General features: G+C 37.0%; 2 protein-coding genes across 2 annotated transcripts; one reads left to right on the top strand and one right to left on the bottom strand.

The window, feature by feature from the left end:
- Window positions 1-715: 715 nt before the first annotated feature.
- TIC22-III (Tic22-like family protein) lies at window positions 716-4,187 on the bottom strand. The gene is made up of 7 exons (XM_089616347.1): window positions 3,600-4,187; window positions 3,391-3,465; window positions 1,851-1,907; window positions 1,425-1,484; window positions 1,257-1,337; window positions 1,134-1,169; window positions 716-969 (listed from the first exon to the last, which is right to left on the bottom strand). Exons 1-7 carry the CDS (start codon window positions 4,071-4,073, stop codon window positions 874-876), a joined length of 879 nt encoding a protein of 292 aa, XP_089472473.1. The 5' UTR covers window positions 4,074-4,187; the 3' UTR covers window positions 716-873.
- A 9,349-nt stretch (window positions 4,188-13,536) lies between these two features.
- Window positions 13,537-18,241, top strand: LOC149394265 (Pentatricopeptide repeat (PPR) superfamily protein). Its single transcript, XM_089617373.1, has 5 exons — window positions 13,537-13,756; window positions 14,015-14,227; window positions 14,396-14,572; window positions 15,658-17,124; window positions 17,561-18,241. The coding sequence occupies exons 1-5, from the start codon at window positions 13,714-13,716 to the stop codon at window positions 17,962-17,964; spliced, it is 2,304 nt and encodes a 767-aa protein (XP_089473499.1). The 5' UTR covers window positions 13,537-13,713; the 3' UTR covers window positions 17,965-18,241.
- The last annotated feature ends 910 nt before the right edge of the window (window positions 18,242-19,151 follow it).

The following is a 19,151-nucleotide window of genomic DNA, read 5'->3' as shown; positions in this document are numbered from 1 at the left end:
AACTAGGGCATGTTTGGTTCTCCTCTCAAAAACTGTTTTTGAGTTGAAAAATTTGAAAACAAAAAACGAAAATGTTTTTGGTTTCATTTTCCGGAAAAAATTTTCAAAAAATTTTGAAGTTGTTTTGTAAAAAAGTAAAGAAAACTGAAAACAAATAAAATGTGTTTTTGGAAAAAAATTTCTTCTCTTCTCTTCTCCTTCTCCTCATCTTCTCTTTTCATTCTTTCAAAAACAAAAATGAAAACTATACCAAACACTTTTTTCAGTTTTTTCACTTTCTCAAAAACAAAAATGAAAACTGTACCAAACAGCTTTTTGAAAACAACTACAAAATAATTTTCAATACAACTACAAAAATTAGAAAATAGAAAACAAGAACCATCCATACTTAAATTCTTGCCCCAAGAATCATGTAGTGAAGAAGATGGCGAGATCGTATCCGAACGACGGTGAAACAAGAGAAGCTTCGAATTTTGACCCGAAGACATTGAATTTAAAGGGAACCATCAAACATCATCGGGACGACGTCTTGATGGGAATCGGACACCCTAGTGGCTCCTAATTATTGTGTCTAGAGGGAATCGAACCCGGGAGAGTGATATGGTCTTGAGAATTGCCATAACACTAGACCAAACCTCTTGGGTTAAATCACTATGTTTTTATTAACCTCTTCAACTTAAACTTACACTACACCATCCTCGGAAACAAAACCACATAGCACAAGAATATTTAAATTGAGAAAAAGAGGAACAAAAAAAAAAAGTCATAATGCTCAAAGAATTGTAAGTCCATTCCACTTTGCTAAATAGCTACAAGGATCTAAAATATGAAAGAGAGAGAGCGCCTTTGTACAAATAATATAGGCGAGCGAACTCACTTGTCATTTGCACCGGAAGGATCGGAAGTATTAGTCGAAATGTCAAGTCCAGGAGGAATGAAAACTACATCGTTCCATTTCGACGAACTCTCCTGCAACAAAAAAGTATATGTATATATATACATATATATATATATATATATATTTAAATAATTGTCAAAAAACAAGAAAGGACCCAGAGATGAGTTTATATAAAATATAAAAAAAAAAATATATATATATATATATATATAAAAATAAAAACAAAATTGATCACCTTCATCCCCTTTATCACATCCTCGAGTACAGAAACCTGAAATGGAAATACCAAACGACGAGGTGGGTGTAAGAGAACATCCTATAATACGACTGCGAGCGAGAAGCCCACTAAAACCTGTACCTGAATTTCTCCTTTTCGAAACCCGGGATTAAGTCGAGCCTGATCACGAGAAGCACTTAGCAACGATTTTTCCAAATCTTCCTGCCAACACGAAAAAAAGATTGCGAGCATTATTCGATGTAAAATAATAAAATAAATAAATTAATGTAGTATCAAGCTTCTTTCTACCTTCCTGAAAAAAGCCGGACGGTAAGTTTTGTTTTCGCTCCTCAAGATCAAGCTCTTCGCCTGCATAAATGTTCAACAGCGTGAAAATGAAATAACAAATTATTGGTGGAGGTTTTCTTGTACATCAATCTTTTTTTTATCGGCCACCACTGAAATCATGTGGGATTATTAAATACATCTAAATTTGATAGTTTTATTCATGTCAAAGCACGAACAATCCAAAACTGCCATCATCGGGATTATATTTGAATTCGGTATTTTCAGTCAAATCATATTAGCAATTTCACTGCAGATTTATGTGCTCTGAATTGACTACGTAAGATGTTGGAATTTTATCCATATATCAAATCTATAAATGTTGGAAAATCATATGGAAGTAATTTCACATCAGGCGTAACTATGCGAGATCGGATGGGAGACAAGAACCTGGAAAATAGGAACCCCCCAGAAGCCTTCATTTGGTAAACCGGCATTTTCTCTCTCCTGCAAAATAGGAGAATAAGATATTAGTTATTTGATAATCTTCCCAACAGATTACTTATGGATTAGCTAAGCCGCTTTTGATTAGTCAAACACGACTGAAAATGGTACTCAAATGCTTCATGGTGATTGTAGAAAAACATAACAAAGAGAAACGGTGGAGTCGTAAAGGATGAATCTGGGGTAAAAAAAAATAAATAAATAAATCAAAGAACCAAATCACATAATTGCCAGAGCCATATATTATGCTGGAATACGGTATATGAATCTTCTATGAATAAAAAAGACGACGATGCATAGAAAATAAAAAAACAATAAAAATCAGTCGACTAATTTCCGATAGCAATACAAGTCATAATTCCGCAATAAGACATGGTATGAAAATATCACGCCACACATTAGCTACACGAGAAGAAGAGAAACTCTGTCAATAAAAAGACTTCACCTAAATCCCTTCCTTTCAATAATTGCTTCTTTTTCTTTTCTAACTTTGACAATTTTCTGCTCACAGAATTGTTTAAGTTGTAAAAAGAGAAATCCTGGCGGCTGACATAAGCAAAGTTCACAAGTTCAAAACCTAACAGTAAAAATAAATGTTTAAGAAAATGGTTACAGAATATGCATACTAATAATCATAAGGGTCAAATCACAAATAAATATTACATTCTAGGTTCTAATAAAGGCCTTTTTTTACCTTTTTTTTTTTTTTTTTTAAATATATCTACCCACAGAATCCTGCAATCTTTGGGAAGAGGAAACTTGAGTATATTACTTGATAGAACCAAACCATGGACCTAACCACTTAACCTAAGCCTCTTTGGGAAAATAAACGTCGGATTCGAATTGACAAATCCAAGCAATTAGAGATGCATTCAAGGACTAGGTTTTATCAACCACTAAATCTAGGTTACAGAAAATTACTCGGCTTCTATGTCTATTATAGAAGTGTAGAACATGACGTCGAATGCTTCAAAGCAAGGAAGGTCATCATTCTCACACAACGAGAAGGCTAATATATACAAATATAAAGGCATTTAATTCAAACTTCATCAAATTTTCAGACTTCTAACAGTAGAGCATGACTACTAAATTTTATCATCTGTCTTTGAAATCAATGACAACCTAACCAAGAAAGAATTATAGCACTTTGATTATTGTAACCTATCTAAATCATTTTTTCTTAGTAATATATATATATAAAAAAACCCCAGTATACCATAAGAACAATCGACGTATTGAATGGTCTTAACAGTAATGCAACACGAACATGTTAACGAACAACTCAACACTGCAAGAAGAACGAACACACTCCAACTAAATAACTCAATTCTTTTACACTCTTATAGTTCCTCAAGTCTCCTGAAACCTTTTAAATTCGAAGAAATCGGCTCAACAATACTTCCACTAACAATACTAAAGCACAAAATCATACATCAACCCCAAAAAAATAATAATAAAAAATAAAAATGAAAAAAAATATTCTCACCTGAATAGCATTCTTCACCTCAGAGATATCAGGAATGAACCTAAACGCTACTCCATTAAGCCTCAGCTGAAAAACCTATCCCAAAAAAAAAAAAAAAAAAAAACCAATTAGAAAGAACTACTCATACAATAGTACCATTAATTCCAAATTCCATCATCAAAATCTTCATCTTTACACACTTTCAAAATTAAAAAAGAAAATCAACCAACCTTATTGAGAGCAACGGCGACGACCTTGGAGCCGGACTGCACGGAAGGATCGAGAGCCGAAATCTGGTCGAGAATAGCTTCGGCGTCGTCTTTATTGAAGCAGAACAGTCCGAGCGACTTGTTTGTTGAGACGCCGGAGACGAGCACGAACTCCTCGTTTCCGTTGCTGAGCGCGTACACCGGCACGCCCGCCAGCCTCTCCTCGATCGCCTCCTCCGACAGGGCCAGCCCACGCGCCTCCGTACGCGGCGGCGCTGGGCCGGAGAACCGGTTTCCGGCTGGGCCCCTGGCGGCGATCCGGGCCCACGGCGGCGACGGCGGAGAGAGCGCCGATTGGAGGTGGGTCGCGAGGGAAGAAGTGCCGTGGGCGAAGAGAGACGAGAGGTTGTGTTGGAAGTCGGCGAGGGTTTTCTGGAGGTCGAAACGGTGTCGTTCCGGAGGCGCGTCGCTTCTTGGTCGGTTGAAGAAATTCATTCTGGAGAGTGGATGAAATGAGTAAGGGTTTTTTTGGGGTTTAAGGAAATGAGAAAGAACTCGATACGACGCTTTTTATTTTGGGCATTGAGTTCATGGTTTCAAATAAGAGTGTTGACTATTTTATAAAACATTGGTTAATTCAAGATCTTATGACAAATTTAATAATTGGAAAGTTTTTTTTTTTTTTTTAAAGAATTAGGTAGTATGATTAATCTATATGCATATAATATTAATCTAACCATATTTTATATTTTAAAAATCTAACCATATTTTGGTGAGGTGACCTTATTAATATTTTATATAATTATTTATAATATTTTCATACATAAAGAAAATACTTTTGAGGAACATCTTCAATGTATCAAAATAATATATAATCACAACTAAAAAAAAAATTAAATTAAAACAAGAAGTCAATTCGGGATCGACGAGGTCGACATATAAACCAAATAACTATCGTAGATCGTGGGCTCTACTTCTGAGGGGCAATCAAAATCGGCAAACTTGGGAGCCGCCAAACCACACAATTGAAGGCAATGACGGTGTCAAAACTGAAATGAAGGTATTATATCAAAAAATATTTTTCAAATAAGATAGATAAGTTAATTTTAACATGTGAAACAGGTACAAATTGGAGTGAGTTTTTTTGATATTGTAGATGATGATTTTATGATGAATATGATGATTATGATGTTCTTGAGTGTATGTTCTTGAGATGAATATGATGTTTAATGATGATTAATGATGTTCTTGAGTTGAATATGATGATTTGATGATGTATATATTGATTTGTGATGATGAATTGATATCATGTAATCGGAACTATGAAGTTTGAACTATGAAAAATATGTTTATTTTTGCAAAATATTTGTCTGAATATCCCTCGGTTTGTTACAAACGGTTTCCTACCGGTACCGATTTCCTATTTTTTTGTATGAACATATTTCGATTTTCCCTCCGATAAGCGGTTTATCTCAAAGTTGAAGTCCCGATACGATAATGGTATTGATACAAACTTGGTTAAAACAACACCAAAACCAACGCAAGAGAAAGGTGAATAATAAATATGCAATTAAAATACCAAAAACATCGGTATTACAAAATAAAATAAAAATAAATCTGCCAAGTGGCAGGCAAAAAGAGTGACTAAGCTTTTCCTTCTTTTGGGTAAGTAATAGATAGATTATGATAATGTTGGAATGGAACTCTATTTTAATTTTTTTTTAATAGTACGGATTTTCCATTAAAAACGGGTAAAAAAACCCATCAATACAGGAGAATAACACCTTAGTACATGGATTACCAAGACCTAAGTCGAGGTGGATCTAACACCAACTTCCGGTAAAAGTACGATATGTGCAAACTTCCGACAATGGGAAGAATTACAAGCACCAATAGAGCACACAAGAGGCTCGTTAAAAAACCCAAAGAATGGTGATGGAAAAATCCAACCAAACTTGGTCCGATAACCACGAATAGGGTGGCTCTTCAACCTGCATAGATAAAAACCTAACAGGAAATCCACTACGGGAGAGGGAACTACGGCTAATCCGAGTCCAACACAAAACAAAGCAAAGCAAGAAAATGATAGGTCCATGCCAACATCAAAAGAACAAACTAAAAAACTAAAACTGAAACAAACTAAAAAAAGGCGAACACCCGCACCCAAGATCTGCAGCGAGCACAGCCGCGTCGCGAACGTCGACGAGCCACAACTACCACTCTCCAACCAAAACAGTGTCGACGACGTGAGGCCGGGCCACATGAGAGAAAATTAGCGCTCATCTAGACTTTCTTCGACCTCACCGGATAAAGATGATAAGACCGGGATCGACGAGGGGCGTCGATCTGAAAAGGTATCACCCTGTGAGGACGGAAGCCAAGACCGAGGATGGGCTTTGACGGAGCGCTTCATCGAGGAGCGTCGGAGAATAGCAGCCACGTCTGGGGCGACATCGAGCTCCACCACGCCACCTGAAAAGACCAACACCAACAGCAAAAAACTGAACGTCCAAGGGAAGAGACGGCACAACTCGGCGTTTAGGTAAACCGCCGGAGAAGGACCCCGCCGGATTTGCAGACCGGGGCGTGGGGAAGGAAAGCAGAAAAAAAACAAATGAAAAGAAAAGATGTAGCAAATCGGCTAGAGATTAAACATGCCTCCCCCCAAGACTTAGCCTTGCCGCCATTAAACGAGGGCGGTGGCCGTTGCCTGGGGGGAGTGGGCGGCGGCTGAGAAGAGAAAGGGTTTCTAAAACCCTAGTTTCGGAAAGGGGAGAAAGATAATAGCTCTATTTTAATTGATTGGAATGAAACTCCATTCAATTCCAAATGCCCAAAGGTTTATTGCAATGAACAAGAACTCTTAGATTTGTCTTAGTAATATAGTATTATAAAAGATTTACACTTTATCGCATATCTTGTTTAATGTTTACGATTTACACTTATCGCTATTTTTCTTTAAAAGGAAATGGCGGCATAAGTGCCCAAAGTTTTCGGGTTTTTACACTTATGTACCCAAACTTTTTTTTTCGCGGCATAAGTATCCAAAATGGCTTATCCGTTACGCTATAAGTGTTTTGGACGTTAAATGTAAACGGTGAGCCACGTGTCTTCATCCTACAATGTCTGAGTTTATAAACGAGAGTAAATGGCGGCACAAGTGCCCAAAGTTATCGGATTTTTTTTTTTGCAGGTCGAGCAGGACGACTTTCCGGAAGACCCGAACCACCACGAGTCCGACGGCGGCGGCATGGAAATCGAAGCCCCGTCGTTCTTCCCTCCTCTCATGGACTCATCGGCGGCGGACGCGAAAGGAGCCCAACAATGGCGAGACACCATAACGGACGTGGGGCAGTGGTTCAGCGGGGTCCACGAGTTCCGCGAGACACTGCGAAAGTACGCGATCGCCCACCAGTTCGCGTTCTGGTACAAGAAGAACGACAGCCACCGCATGACGGTCAAGTGAAAATCGGAGGGTTGCCCGTGGAGAATCCACACGTCGCGGCTCTCGACGGCTCAGCTAATCTGCATCAAGAAGATGAACCCGGGTCACACTTGCGAGGGCTCGTCCGCCACCAACGACCACCAGGCCACGATGAGCTGGGTGGCGAGCATCGTCAAAGAGAAGCTCAAAGTGTCTCCAAACTACAAGCCCAAGGACATCGTGAGCGACATCAAGCAAAAATACGGGATTCGCCACCAAGGACGACTCGAACTTCCACCGCCTCTTCGTCTCGTTCCTCGCCACGTTAGCCACCAAGGACGACTCGAGCTTCCACCATCAAACAATTTTTTTTTAAATAATAATAAATAAATAAAAAGTTTACTCTCATTTATAAAATCACAGCCTCCGATAGAGTCGTCCTGCTCGACTTGCAAAAAAAAAAAAAGATAACTTTGGGCACTTGTGCCGCCACTTACTCTCATTTATAAACTCAGACATTGTAGGATGAAGACACGTGACTCACCGTTTACATTTAACGTCCAAAACACTTATAGCGTAACGGAGAAGCCACTTTGGATACTTATGCCGCGAAAAAAAAAGTTTGGGTACATAAGTGTAAAAACCCGAAAACTTTGGGAACTTATGCCGCCATTTTCTCTTTCTTTAAAGTTGTGTTTATGATTAATGGTATGCTTATTTTCTATTAATAGTAACCTAACTTTGATTTTTATTGACTTTTATACATATGAATGTTTTAAAATGTATAAAAAAAAACCATTATATTTGTCTCTCTATAATGATTGCACTTTGGTTTTCGTCTATAAACTCTTTGGGAAATTGTGTAAGACAATTTTCCAATGCATCAAAGACTATTTTGCAAAGGGCGTTGCAAAAGAGACATTGGTCAGAAATCATTTACTTTGGTCACATTTCTAATTTCTAATTCAAATAAAGCACAATAATTGTGGTACCTAAGATAGTCTAGCGGTAATTCCACATCACCTCCTGTGTGGAGGTCGTGGGTTCAATCCCCACTGCAAAAAAAAAAAAAAAACACAATAATTGTTTTACTATACTCTTCAATATCAGCTCTTTGTTATTGAGAATCTCTAAACAAACTAATAAAATCTGATCCCTTATCATCCCACAAATTTGTTGGAAAAAAATAACCGACATTTGTTATGCTCTGGATCTTTCATAGGATGCATCTAAAATAAGGTCTTATCGATTTTCTCCCACGAAAAATAAACTTCTAAAATCATTTCCAATTCTGTGATGATTAATGCAAGTCTTAGGATTGAGTCCAGCCTCAATCTCTCTCGACGATGGATCTAAACTTTCAAAAGCCTTTCGAAAAAAAAAAACCTTTAAAAAAAGTTAGGAATTTCAGGATTAACATGATAATGAGAATACAAGAATTAATAAATAATTTTTTTTTTTATCTACCTTAACGTAATAATAATAATTATTATAGCTACATCGAGAAAACATCGATTTCTCTAGTTAATCGACGTTAATACGAATGCTAACTTAGCTCAGGTCCATTTTCTATTCATGGTACCTTTGAAAACGACAAAGCCAACTTGAACAATTTTTTAATTTTAATTTCTTTGTTTTTATAATCCAACAAATACAATACAACATTTACGCAAAATTGGTAGAAGAAAAGTATAATGTTACCGCATATGGGACACAAGACAACCACGTCACTTGTGATACAGTGGTCAAGTTAAAGGTCAACTAACGTGTTTGATTGCGTTTCAGTTTCATGTCATTGTTTGTTTTCTTATTCAAAGTCGACCGTCCATTGGCTGTTTTTTACGTTCCGTCACGGTTGGGTAACGAGCTGATTCTCTATTTGAATGAAAAACTTATTGCATTGGTCAAAGGGGGCAGAGAAGCACGTGCTGGTCTTGGTTTTTTTATCTGATCAGGTTGGGTGTATGGTGTTTATTGAGTTCCCTTAATTTTTTTGTTATGTTCAGACAATTTTGCCCTTAAATTCGTTAACTTGAATACTAAGTACTTACTAACTGTCGAAAAAAAAATACTAACTACTAAGTATTTTAAATGAATTCTCAGCAAATAAATAAAAAATAAAAAAATACGATCTACACAATCTTTTCAATTATATGTATTAGGGAACGGAGGTAATAATCTTAGTTTAGTGGAAGCTAAAATAATGTTTTTTTTTTCTTTTCAAATGATGCACAATAATGAAGCGACAACTACTTTTTAACGGAGGTAATAATCTTAGTTTAGTGGAAGCTAAAATAATGTTTTTTTTTCAAATGATGCACAATAATGAAGCGACAACTTTTTTATTCCGGACTTTTAATCATTTTCTTTATTCACTCTTTTCAATAATTTTTCAGATGGAAAGAGATAAAGATAGAATTTTATTTGGTATTTTTTTTAATTTTCTTTTTCTAAATTTGTAATAATTTTTTGGAAAGAAAGAGATAAAGAAATAGAACCTTTTTTTTTTCCAAAAAAAGAAGAGATTTTATGTATTTTTAGATGAGTTTGACTTTAAAAAATAGCGTAGTTTTAAGTGATCTTAATAGGGAAAATAACGCATTTATACTCTGTGTTTTAGTGAAATGTCGAGTTTAACCCTCAGTTTTCAAAAATGTCGAGTTCATACCATCTGTTTAACTAAAATGACGAAATTATACCCTGAAATGAATAACAGCGTCACAAATCTCTCTTTCATTTATATTAACTCTTATATAAGAAAAACCGAATCGAATCTAAATCAGTACCCTAATTTCAAAATTCTCAATTTTGAAATAAAAATAGCCTTAAATTGAAATTAAATAATAAAACTCATACCGCCTAAGAAATGACTTCATTCCGTGTTCGAATTGTAACTCTAAATCTTGGATTCTCTGTTTGAATATGCGATTTTGATGACTGTCAACTATCGATGTTTACCCCTTGCCTCTTTTTGTGTTCTTCACGATTAAGAGACTGTTGTTTATCTTTTAGTTTTTGAATAAATTACATATATGGCGCGAATGAATAAAGATAATTGGTGTTTATATTATAAATATTATAGTCAACGTCAATGAAAAATCAATAAAAAAAAATATTTGTGACACTGTTGTCTATTTCAGGGTATAATTTCGTCATTTTAGTTAAACAAAGGGAATGAACTCGACATTTTTGAAAACCGAGGGTTAAACTCGACATTTCACTAAAACACAGGGTATACATGTGTTATTTTCCCATCTTAATATCACTAAGGAGCTTTTAATTACATTCATTTTAAAAAGACAATTGTGCATATATATTATGTATATTTAGATGAGTTTGACTTTCAAAATATAGTGTGTTTTTTAGTGATCTTAATATCACTAAATAGCTTTTAACTTCATTCATTAAAAAAAATTGTGCATATATATATATATATACACATATATAAACACACATAGACAAATTAACTAAATCAAGTAAGACAAACCAGATTGTGTATAAAAAATGGACAATTGAGTAATTGCTACTGTATATAGCTGATTCTAACGCAAATATTTTTCATTTTGGTTCTAGTTTTTTAGCTCTGGGTAAATTTGGATGTAACTAGTTATCCATCATACATAACTAAAATGTCTGATGAGTATGTCACAGCTATTTATCATATTCTTAACTTGTTTTGAGAATGTTTTCCCAAAGATTTATGAAAAATGAACGAAGAAGCTTAATTGTTTGTAGCCAAATTGAGTCAAGGAGCAAAGAGCACGAATAAATCGGCGAGCAAGTTAGATATTTCAATATTTTGAGGAATATATGACTGATATTGTGAATATTCAAGTAAAAGAATGACGAGTTCAAAGAAACACGCACTTAAATGTCCAACTATCATATATAGATAAATCACTAACTAGTTTAAGTGCTCCAATTGTGATCTAATGAAGAATGATTGTTCACGAGTCATCTGCCGCTTTATTATTGGTTACAAATTTAGGGAAAAAGAAATCCCTTAGATAAAAGGTATTACAACCACTAATACAAACTTTGTGAGGCTCAATGTCAGTATTCGGTCTCAAGGAGAAATAAACTCATCGTGAAATTGAATGTCATATAGTTCACGCGACGCAAATGCATGTTAGATTCCAATAGTGGAATCAGGGCCGACTTAACAAATTTCAAGGCCTAAAGCGAATTTTCAAAATAGACGTTATTGATTCTATCAAATAATAATATAAATATTTGAAAGAAAAAAAAAAATTCACAAAGTAAAGCAAGCAGATTTTTTTTTTATTTATTTATTTTTATTTATAAACAACACTTAGACCTAATGTGGAAAAATGGAAGATGATTGTTTGTGTATATTGATTTTTTTTTTTTTTTATGATCATTCATAACTGCGATATGCAAAGAAAATATTTAGTGAGGGTAACTAGCTAAATATTGGAAATAGGCCTTTCTTTGTTTTTTTTTTGGAAAGAAAATAGGACTTTTTATGATGAGATTTTTCTTTCACGTCGTATATACTGTGTATACTAAATTATCTCATCAAGAAAAAGAAAGCTGCTACGTAAGCATTATTTGTTTCGCGTCAAACATTTATTATTTTTTTTTAAGGAGATGGAAGCCGTTAAAAATATTGACCTTTATAATCGAAAGATATTGAGCCTTTTAAATTTTTGGGCCTAAAACAGTCGCTTTATTACCCTAAGGATAAAGCTGGGCCTGAGTGGAATAACAACAATGCACCTAATTTATCGAACACGCGCCGAATCATTGACAACAACTTCTACCGTTGATGGATGAGCTCGAACAGCTAAGATAAGAGACTTTAAAATAGGGATTCAAAATTGCACTAACCTAAGTTTTGGGAACTCTGTAAAGAATTTTCAAGACAGTTATTCCATCTAGACACAAATTAATGATACAAGAAAATACAAAAAAAAAAAAAAAACATGATTACATCCAAAATAAACGAAAAAATATATATTTCAACATGAAAAAGAACCACCATATAGTTGAGAAAGGTAACGTCAAGATCACCAAAGATCAAAATAATTATATGACAAACATGAATCACCGCGCTCCGATACGTGACATATAAATGCCATCGACACCATCATATAGAGCCACCAGACTCTAATTTTGAAACAACAAGCACCGTCAAAAGCATCCATGCCCCCCTCTTATGGTAGCACGCTGCCGCCTACCGATGACTTTTCACTTGTTGCTTTTGCCTTGCCAAATACAGCCACTAGAGCACATGGGGAGAACTAGCATGCTCGGAAGACCGTCCATTCCCACTAGTCATTCGAAAGAGCACACATGTTGTTGCTCACCCTTAGGAACCGAACTATTCAACTACCTCTAAGGGAGAGGAGAAAAAAAACACCCTCCTAAGGTATAGGGTGTAGATTGACTTCTGCCTCTTTAACCGTATACTTTTTGTTGAAGTGATTTAATTTTTTTATCAATGGTTAGGCACCACCTTCATAACAAAAGCCACCACCTCCACCACACGATCCATCTCCTTCACCACATGACCCACAACCCTCCAATGAGGTTTCAATTCCCCAACAATTAAGACCCAAGAAGAACAGGCGAAGCCCGATCCGAAATGTGAATATATTATGACAATCGAAAAAAAATGGAGAACTGAGCCAATCAATATAACAAGTATAGCAAGATCATCAAAGCGGACAATGTGAAAGTATCATGGGGTTCCATCTCAAAACCAATTGGTAATGAGAGGAGTAACCCATGACCTTTATAAGCTCTTGTTAGTTCCCATTTACTTTCGATGTGGGATTCCTAACACGCCCCCTCAAGATGGCGGCTCTTTGCGTTCGCTCATCTTGGGCCGAATCCCAATGATTGGATCGGATACCCGTTTGGGCTTAATGAGCTCTGATACCATGTGAAAGTATTATTGGGTTTTCATCTCAAAACCAATTGGTAATGAGAGGAGTAATCCATGACCTTTATAAGCTCTTGTTAGTTCCCATTTACTTTCGATGTGGGATTCCTAACAGACAACACCAAACAAGAGACTTTCACATAGATACACCACTACAAAATGTGCGTAACGACAAAGTCTTATTAATCTCAAATAAGTACACATTGTTTCGTAGAATTTATGAAACAATTTGTTAAAATATTTTCCACCAATCAATCATTTAGGAAAGTAGAATCCAATAGTTTTATTAGATTCATGCATTAGTATGTGTATGGTATTCAAATAATGTCTAGAAAAATACTACGTAGAGATGCTCTACGGGAGAGAAGAAGAAAACCCTCCTAAGGTGTAGATGGACTTTTGCCTAACTGATTTTTTGCCTTTTTTTTTTCTTCTTCTTCTTTAATTAATGAATCGCTCGTAACTATATTAATATTCATAACCAATAATAAAGGGGTTGTTAGGCACGAATCAATGCACCTTCGCGCACAGGAGTGAAAACCCTAAATAATAGGCGTGTGCGGACACTTAACAACAAGCGTACGATACGACACATATATATACACACAGTGCCGTGTTTTTATTTCACACTGGTCCGTCCGTACACACCTACGCTGATTTTCTTTTCCGTTTCTTTTGCAAAGTCATTATCTTTTTTTTCTCATCAGTCATCAGACACAGAAGAAGGACTAGTGTGAAGCTCAGACTTTTTTTTTCTTCTTCTTTCTTCTTTCTCTCATCTCATTTCTCTTTGTAACGAAACAATGGATGGCCAAACTCCACCAAGACTCGCTCACTCAGCCTCAGGTTTATTTATTTACGCTCCGATCTCGTGATTTATTTATTTATTTTTTCGTGGGTTCTTTTGGTTTTCGATTTCCGAGGAAAAATGGCTTACGGATTTGACCGATTTCTTGATTTCCGGGTTTACCATGAACCATCATTTCGTTTTCGAAACAAAAGAAAAGAAAACCCCCCTCGAGATTTGGTAAAAATCATATCCGGGTTGTACTGGGTTTTCGTTTTTTTTAAATCTTTGTTGTGACCTTGGTTTTTTTTTTTCAGGTCATGTACTTCCCGTCTGTCACACATGTGGATGGACATTTCCGAACTCACATCCGAGCGCGAAGCAGAGACGATCTCACAAGAAGGTCTGTGGGACCATCGACGGTCACAACAAGCTCGCCGTCGTTGACTTGGATGGAAGCTCTCACTCCAATGTCTCCGGCGATGAGCGTGAGCGTCGTCTCTCTGATGACAAAGATTGCAAGAACCCAAGTCAGTGTCTTCTATTTTCCTTTTCATTCTCATGTCTAACATTTTTTTTATTTTATTTCTGTTGGAACTTGAAACCCTTTTGTTATAGGTATTTCTTGATGAATTAGTTTTCATGGCTGTTTATTATACTAACCGATTTTAATTTTTTTTTTGTTTTGTCCGATTTAGGTTCCGAATTCTCGGATGTTACTGGTACCGAGAAGGGAACCACGGAATCCCGTAAGAGATCGGAGGATGACTTGTACTCCGACGCTGCCACGGAATTTTCCGTGGCCGGAGTCGCTGCCGTGGCAAAAGGAGGCGTAATTAATGAGGAAAATGATTCGAGAAAGGAACCGGAAGCTGGTAGGTTTTTCTCTCCCGATCCGATCGATCGTTCAGTTTGCCTTTTGGTTTCCTTGTTTGTGTACACCATATAATGTGTCATTGATTGGGTTTTGTTAGTTAATAAATATGGTGTGATGAGGATTTGTAGGCATTGAATCTCGACGCGTTCAAGTCAATCTTAAATTAGGAAATTTTCTATGTGTAAGAAGAATTTGTTGTGTCGAATTAAATGTTTGAATTTAGAGAGTCGAGCCACGTGTTCGTGATTCAAGAGACACACTTGAACATGTTTCCTTTAGAATGGAAAAAAAGAGATTTTTTTCTTAAAGAGTAAATAGCTACTACCATAGTAGTAATGTGTCCCGAACTGTCAAGTGAATAGTTTATCATGTTCGTCCATCGAAGTAACTATTACGATGTTTTTCCCATCCAATTGATTGTTCAGTTCGTCTTTGGTTTCCATTTAATGTTATTAATTGGGCTTTGTTAGTTCAGAATTTGGTAAGATGAGCGTTTGTAGGCATTTAATCTCGATGCGTTTGAGTCAATCCTAAATTAGGGAAAGAATACTACATGTAAGAAGAGTTTTTGTGTTGAATAAACTGTTTGAAATTTAGAGAGCGAACCGGAGTCGAACCTGGTGTTCGTGATTCAAGAGACACACTTAAACATGTTTCCTTTAGAATGAAAAAAGAAAGAAAAAAATCCAGTCAAGATTATTGTTGGTCTATCGAAGTAACAAAACAATCACAATGTTTTTTTATTCTTTTTTTTTTTATTATCCTCACAGCACAACATGAGATTGTAATGGGTGTGTCTTGATACCTCGATCTTTTTGTGACACTTTTTTTTACCATAAACTGCAGAGTACTTATTTTCATAGTTTAGTTGTATTTTATAAATATCGTTTTAAGACACTATTGCCATTTATGATAAGGAAAAAAAACGTGGCGGTTTTCATGAGTAAGGCGATAAGGAAAATTATTTATTTCTCGATATTGTTTTGGTTCGTGTGTCGAATTCTTGTTTGAATGTAGTTTTCTATTCCTCTTCTTCTCGCATCTGGTTAACTTTTTCGTTGGTTTGTCTTGTACACGTTGAAGGTATTGAACCCCAGGGAAGTACAATAAAGTCATTGAGTACGTGCAAGTCAGAGTATTTTCAGAGCGAAGAGTCAGCTTTTCTGCTTAACGGCGAACCCACGAAATCTGAAACGCAGAAAGACAAGCCACTTGTCATTAATGGTGATTTCGACGGCTCTTCGAAATTGGCCGTAGATGATACTAAAGCCGCTGGTGAATCACTGGACGCTGATGATGGAATAGTTAATTCGGATAAATCGGCTGAGAAGAATGTACTCGTGGTCTCTGTCGCGGACGATTTACTAGGAAACAACGACGCTGAAGACATGCTCGAGGATTTCAAAGACCATAGAGCTCATTTGAATCAATCGGTCACCTCTGATGAAGTCGCCGTTGGAATCCTCGGTTCAGGTTCTCGTGTTTTGTCTGAGATCGAAGCCCTGAAAAGATCCGACGATCTCACGATGCCTGAAAATGTGGCATCTGATGCCGATACAGCAAGTGCTTCGGATATCGAGTCTCGCAAAGGAATAGGAGCGATAGAAGGCGATCACAACATAGAGCTTCCCGTGACAGCCTCTGAGAAGGCCAACGTGATCAGAGACGCTTGTGATGACGTTTCAGAGTGTATGAAGATTGGTCATGCAGTGGAAAGTTTCCCTGAGAACTCTTCTCTCGGGTCGGGTGATAAAGAGGTCGTGTTGGACTATGTGAAAGACGAAACTAGAGTCGAGTCCGAGATTAAGAGCTCCGCGAAGGAAGGTCTCTCCGAGCCTGCTCACGAGATCCCGAAAGACCTACCATCAAACTATGAGAAGGTTGTGATTGTAAAGCACGGCGTAATTGACACAACTGGAGATGCGAAAGACGAAGCTAGAGTTGAGCCCGAGATTGAGAGCTCCACAAACGAAGGTCTCTCCGAGTCTGCTCACGAGGTTTCAGAACCCAGCGTAGACCATGCAACCGAGACCCCGAAAGATCTACCATTGGACTATGAGAAGGTTGAGGTTGAAAAGCACGGCGTAACTGAGGATGTGAAAGACGAAATCAGAGTCGGGTCCGAGTTCCAGAGCTCCTCAAAGGAAGGTCTCTCCGAGTCGGCTAACGAGGTTTCAGAGCCCGGCGTAGACCATGCAACCGAAACTCAGAAAGACCTGCCGTTAGAGCAAATTATGACCTCCGAATCTGCTAATCATCTTATTCAGGAATCCCGTAATGTTGCAGAAGATGTTTTGCCTGGCTCCGTTGGAATGGTTTCGGACGCAAAAGAAGGAGCTTTGGAGAACAAACCCGTCCAAAGTCCCACTGCAACAACGGAGGAGAAGAATAGCCCTGCAAGAGAATCGACGAACGTGGCGTCTGTGATCGGTTCTGGATCTTTCCCCGGGAAAAGCGACCGACAACAAACCGGCGGCTCTGTAGTCGATATCTCCGCCGATTCTGGCAGCCCCGCCGACAGCCTGGAAAACAACTGGGGATCCGTATCAGGTAATTTTTCCATTATTATTATTATTATTATTATTTTAAATCCAAACAAAACCTTGGCAATTTCACTAATTTTAGACAAACCTTAATATTTACTTTCGAGGCAAAAAAATTACTGAAACTCAGAAACTCGAAACTTGCACACATATTTTAGGGTCCATTAGGAAAATCGTCAACGTACACGTTTGATATTACTAAATAGCCAACGTTTGGTAAATATTAGGTAAATAACCATTTTCATGTATTTACAGACGTAAATCTTAGTTAAATAGCCACCTTCATATATTAGGCCACGTCATTATTTACAACTATTTACCTAAGATTTAACAAACGTTGGCTATTTAGCAATGTCAAACGTATAAGTTGGCTATTTTCCTAATTTTCTGTATATTTTATTATTTTACTAATTTTAGACAAACTATGGCTATTGAATGCGCAGCTGTTTCGGCACAGTCGAGACCGGCGAGCGAGCCGCCGCAGAGCAGCTCAGAGAAACCTGAAGAGATCGAGGCTCCGTCTTTCATGACTCTGGTCGAGCCGACAAACGGGCAAAGCACGACGGAGCAAGCTGGGTGGTTTCCTTCGAAGGCCCACGGGCCGAACGAGTCCCAAGGAAGGAAGAAGAACGAGGAGATCATCGCAAAGGTCACCAATTGGGGAGACCACCATAACCAGCAACAACGCACCCCGCTCAAGAGCCTCCTCGGCGAGCCCTCTCAGCCCATCAACAAGAACTCGCCGCCAAAGTCAACCACGGTCAACTCGATCCTCGCCCACAAGGAGACCGAGATCAAGAGGGAGAAGAGGAAGTCAAATCCGTTTATGTGCTGCATTAGAATCTAGGAGTTGTCGTCGTTTTAGAGGATTCAGTTTTCTGGTTTTTTTTTTTTTTTTTTTAGTTCAGGGGTACATAAAGATATGATGTTAAATTTTCATGGTCTGTGAATTATCTTATTTGGTGGTGTTTCTGGTTATTTATTGTATATGCAATTTTATTTTATGTTCTCTAGATCTTGAGCCAGCAGGTTCTCTTATGTTTGAACTTTGAAGTAGCTGACTATCTAGAATTATTTAAAAAAAAAAGGCTTCAATTGGTTTATTGCCAAACAAGCTTCAGTAATGGCTCATTTTTAATGTAAGTTATTTTCGAGTAGTGGCTCATTTATTGCCAAATGGTTTAACTTGACACTGAACTTTCGAGTAATGTCCACGTTTTATACAATTATAGTACATAGACAAAAATCGTGTATTTTCATCCGTAATCTTTACAAGAACACTCCCATTTTGAAGTGATGAAAACGGTTTCGATCGCGGATGTTGATTTCATGGCCATACGCCGCCGAGATCACCTTGCTTGCCACGTGGCAGTCCCTGTAGACACGCCAAAAATTCATTTATGATAGCAAGTTATTGGTGAATATTAGATTTTTTTTAAAAAGAGAAATTTCACGTTGTACACTTAAAGAGTGAGCCACTATTATTTAAAGACTCAATATTTTTACTCTATCAAGAATAAACTGGTATCAAGTTACGAGGGAGCTATGATTTTCGACAATATACAATATATATAATTATTTTGATATATATATTATATTTTATAAAATATCCGTCGATATTTTTGTCGGTATTCAGTATCTCGATAAATTTGTTCTCGGTTAGTCTGTAGCGGTATTTCAAATAACTATAACATCTCCGTCGATATATCTCTCAGTAATCGATATCTCAATAAAATTGAACTATTGGTATTATTTGAATTTTTGGGCCTAATAAACTTATAAAACTAAGGGAAATGGCCGATTCTACTACTCATTTCAGTAGTTTGGACCAAAATATAGAGTAGCCTAATTTTGGACATTTTTAGTAGTGTTTTGAGGAGAGATAATAATTTGATACCCGGTTTGCCCTTTAAAATTTAATTTTGTTCATTCAAGCCCTAAACCAAAACTTGCTCAATAAGAATTCAAGTACGTCTTGTTTATTGTGTCATCACAGCTCTCTCTCTCTCATCTCTTTTTTCTCTGCGTGTGAAG

Source organism: Urtica dioica, chromosome 6 (genome assembly GCF_054948205.1).
Source record: "Urtica dioica subsp. dioica isolate 48M chromosome 6, U.dioica_male_clone48M_v1_H2, whole genome shotgun sequence".
Classification (NCBI taxonomy): domain Eukaryota; kingdom Viridiplantae; phylum Streptophyta; class Magnoliopsida; order Rosales; family Urticaceae; genus Urtica; species Urtica dioica.
Note: the sequence above shows the minus strand (reverse complement) of the source record. Positions and strands in the feature narration are given on the sequence as shown.

Bases quoted from the DNA above. Each gene is read 5' to 3' on its own strand.
- TIC22-III (XM_089616347.1), bottom strand. From the start codon at position 4,073: ATGAATTTCTTCAACCGACCAAGAAGCGACGCGCCTCCGGAACGACAC. The intron at 3,466-3,599 runs GTTGGTTGATTT...TTTTTGGGATAG, and splicing joins TCGCCGTTGCTCTCAATAAG to GTTTTTCAGCTGAGGCTTAA. The intron at 1,338-1,424 runs GTAGAAAGAAGC...TCGTGTTGGCAG, and splicing joins GTCCGGCTTTTTTCAGGAAG to GAAGATTTGGAAAAATCGTT.
- LOC149394265 (XM_089617373.1), top strand. From the start codon at position 13,714: ATGGATGGCCAAACTCCACCAAGACTCGCTCACTCAGCCTCAG. The intron at 13,757-14,014 runs GTTTATTTATTT...TTTTTTTTTCAG, and splicing joins ACTCGCTCACTCAGCCTCAG to GTCATGTACTTCCCGTCTGT. The intron at 14,573-15,657 runs GTAGGTTTTTCT...TACACGTTGAAG, and splicing joins GAGAAAGGAACCGGAAGCTG to GTATTGAACCCCAGGGAAGT.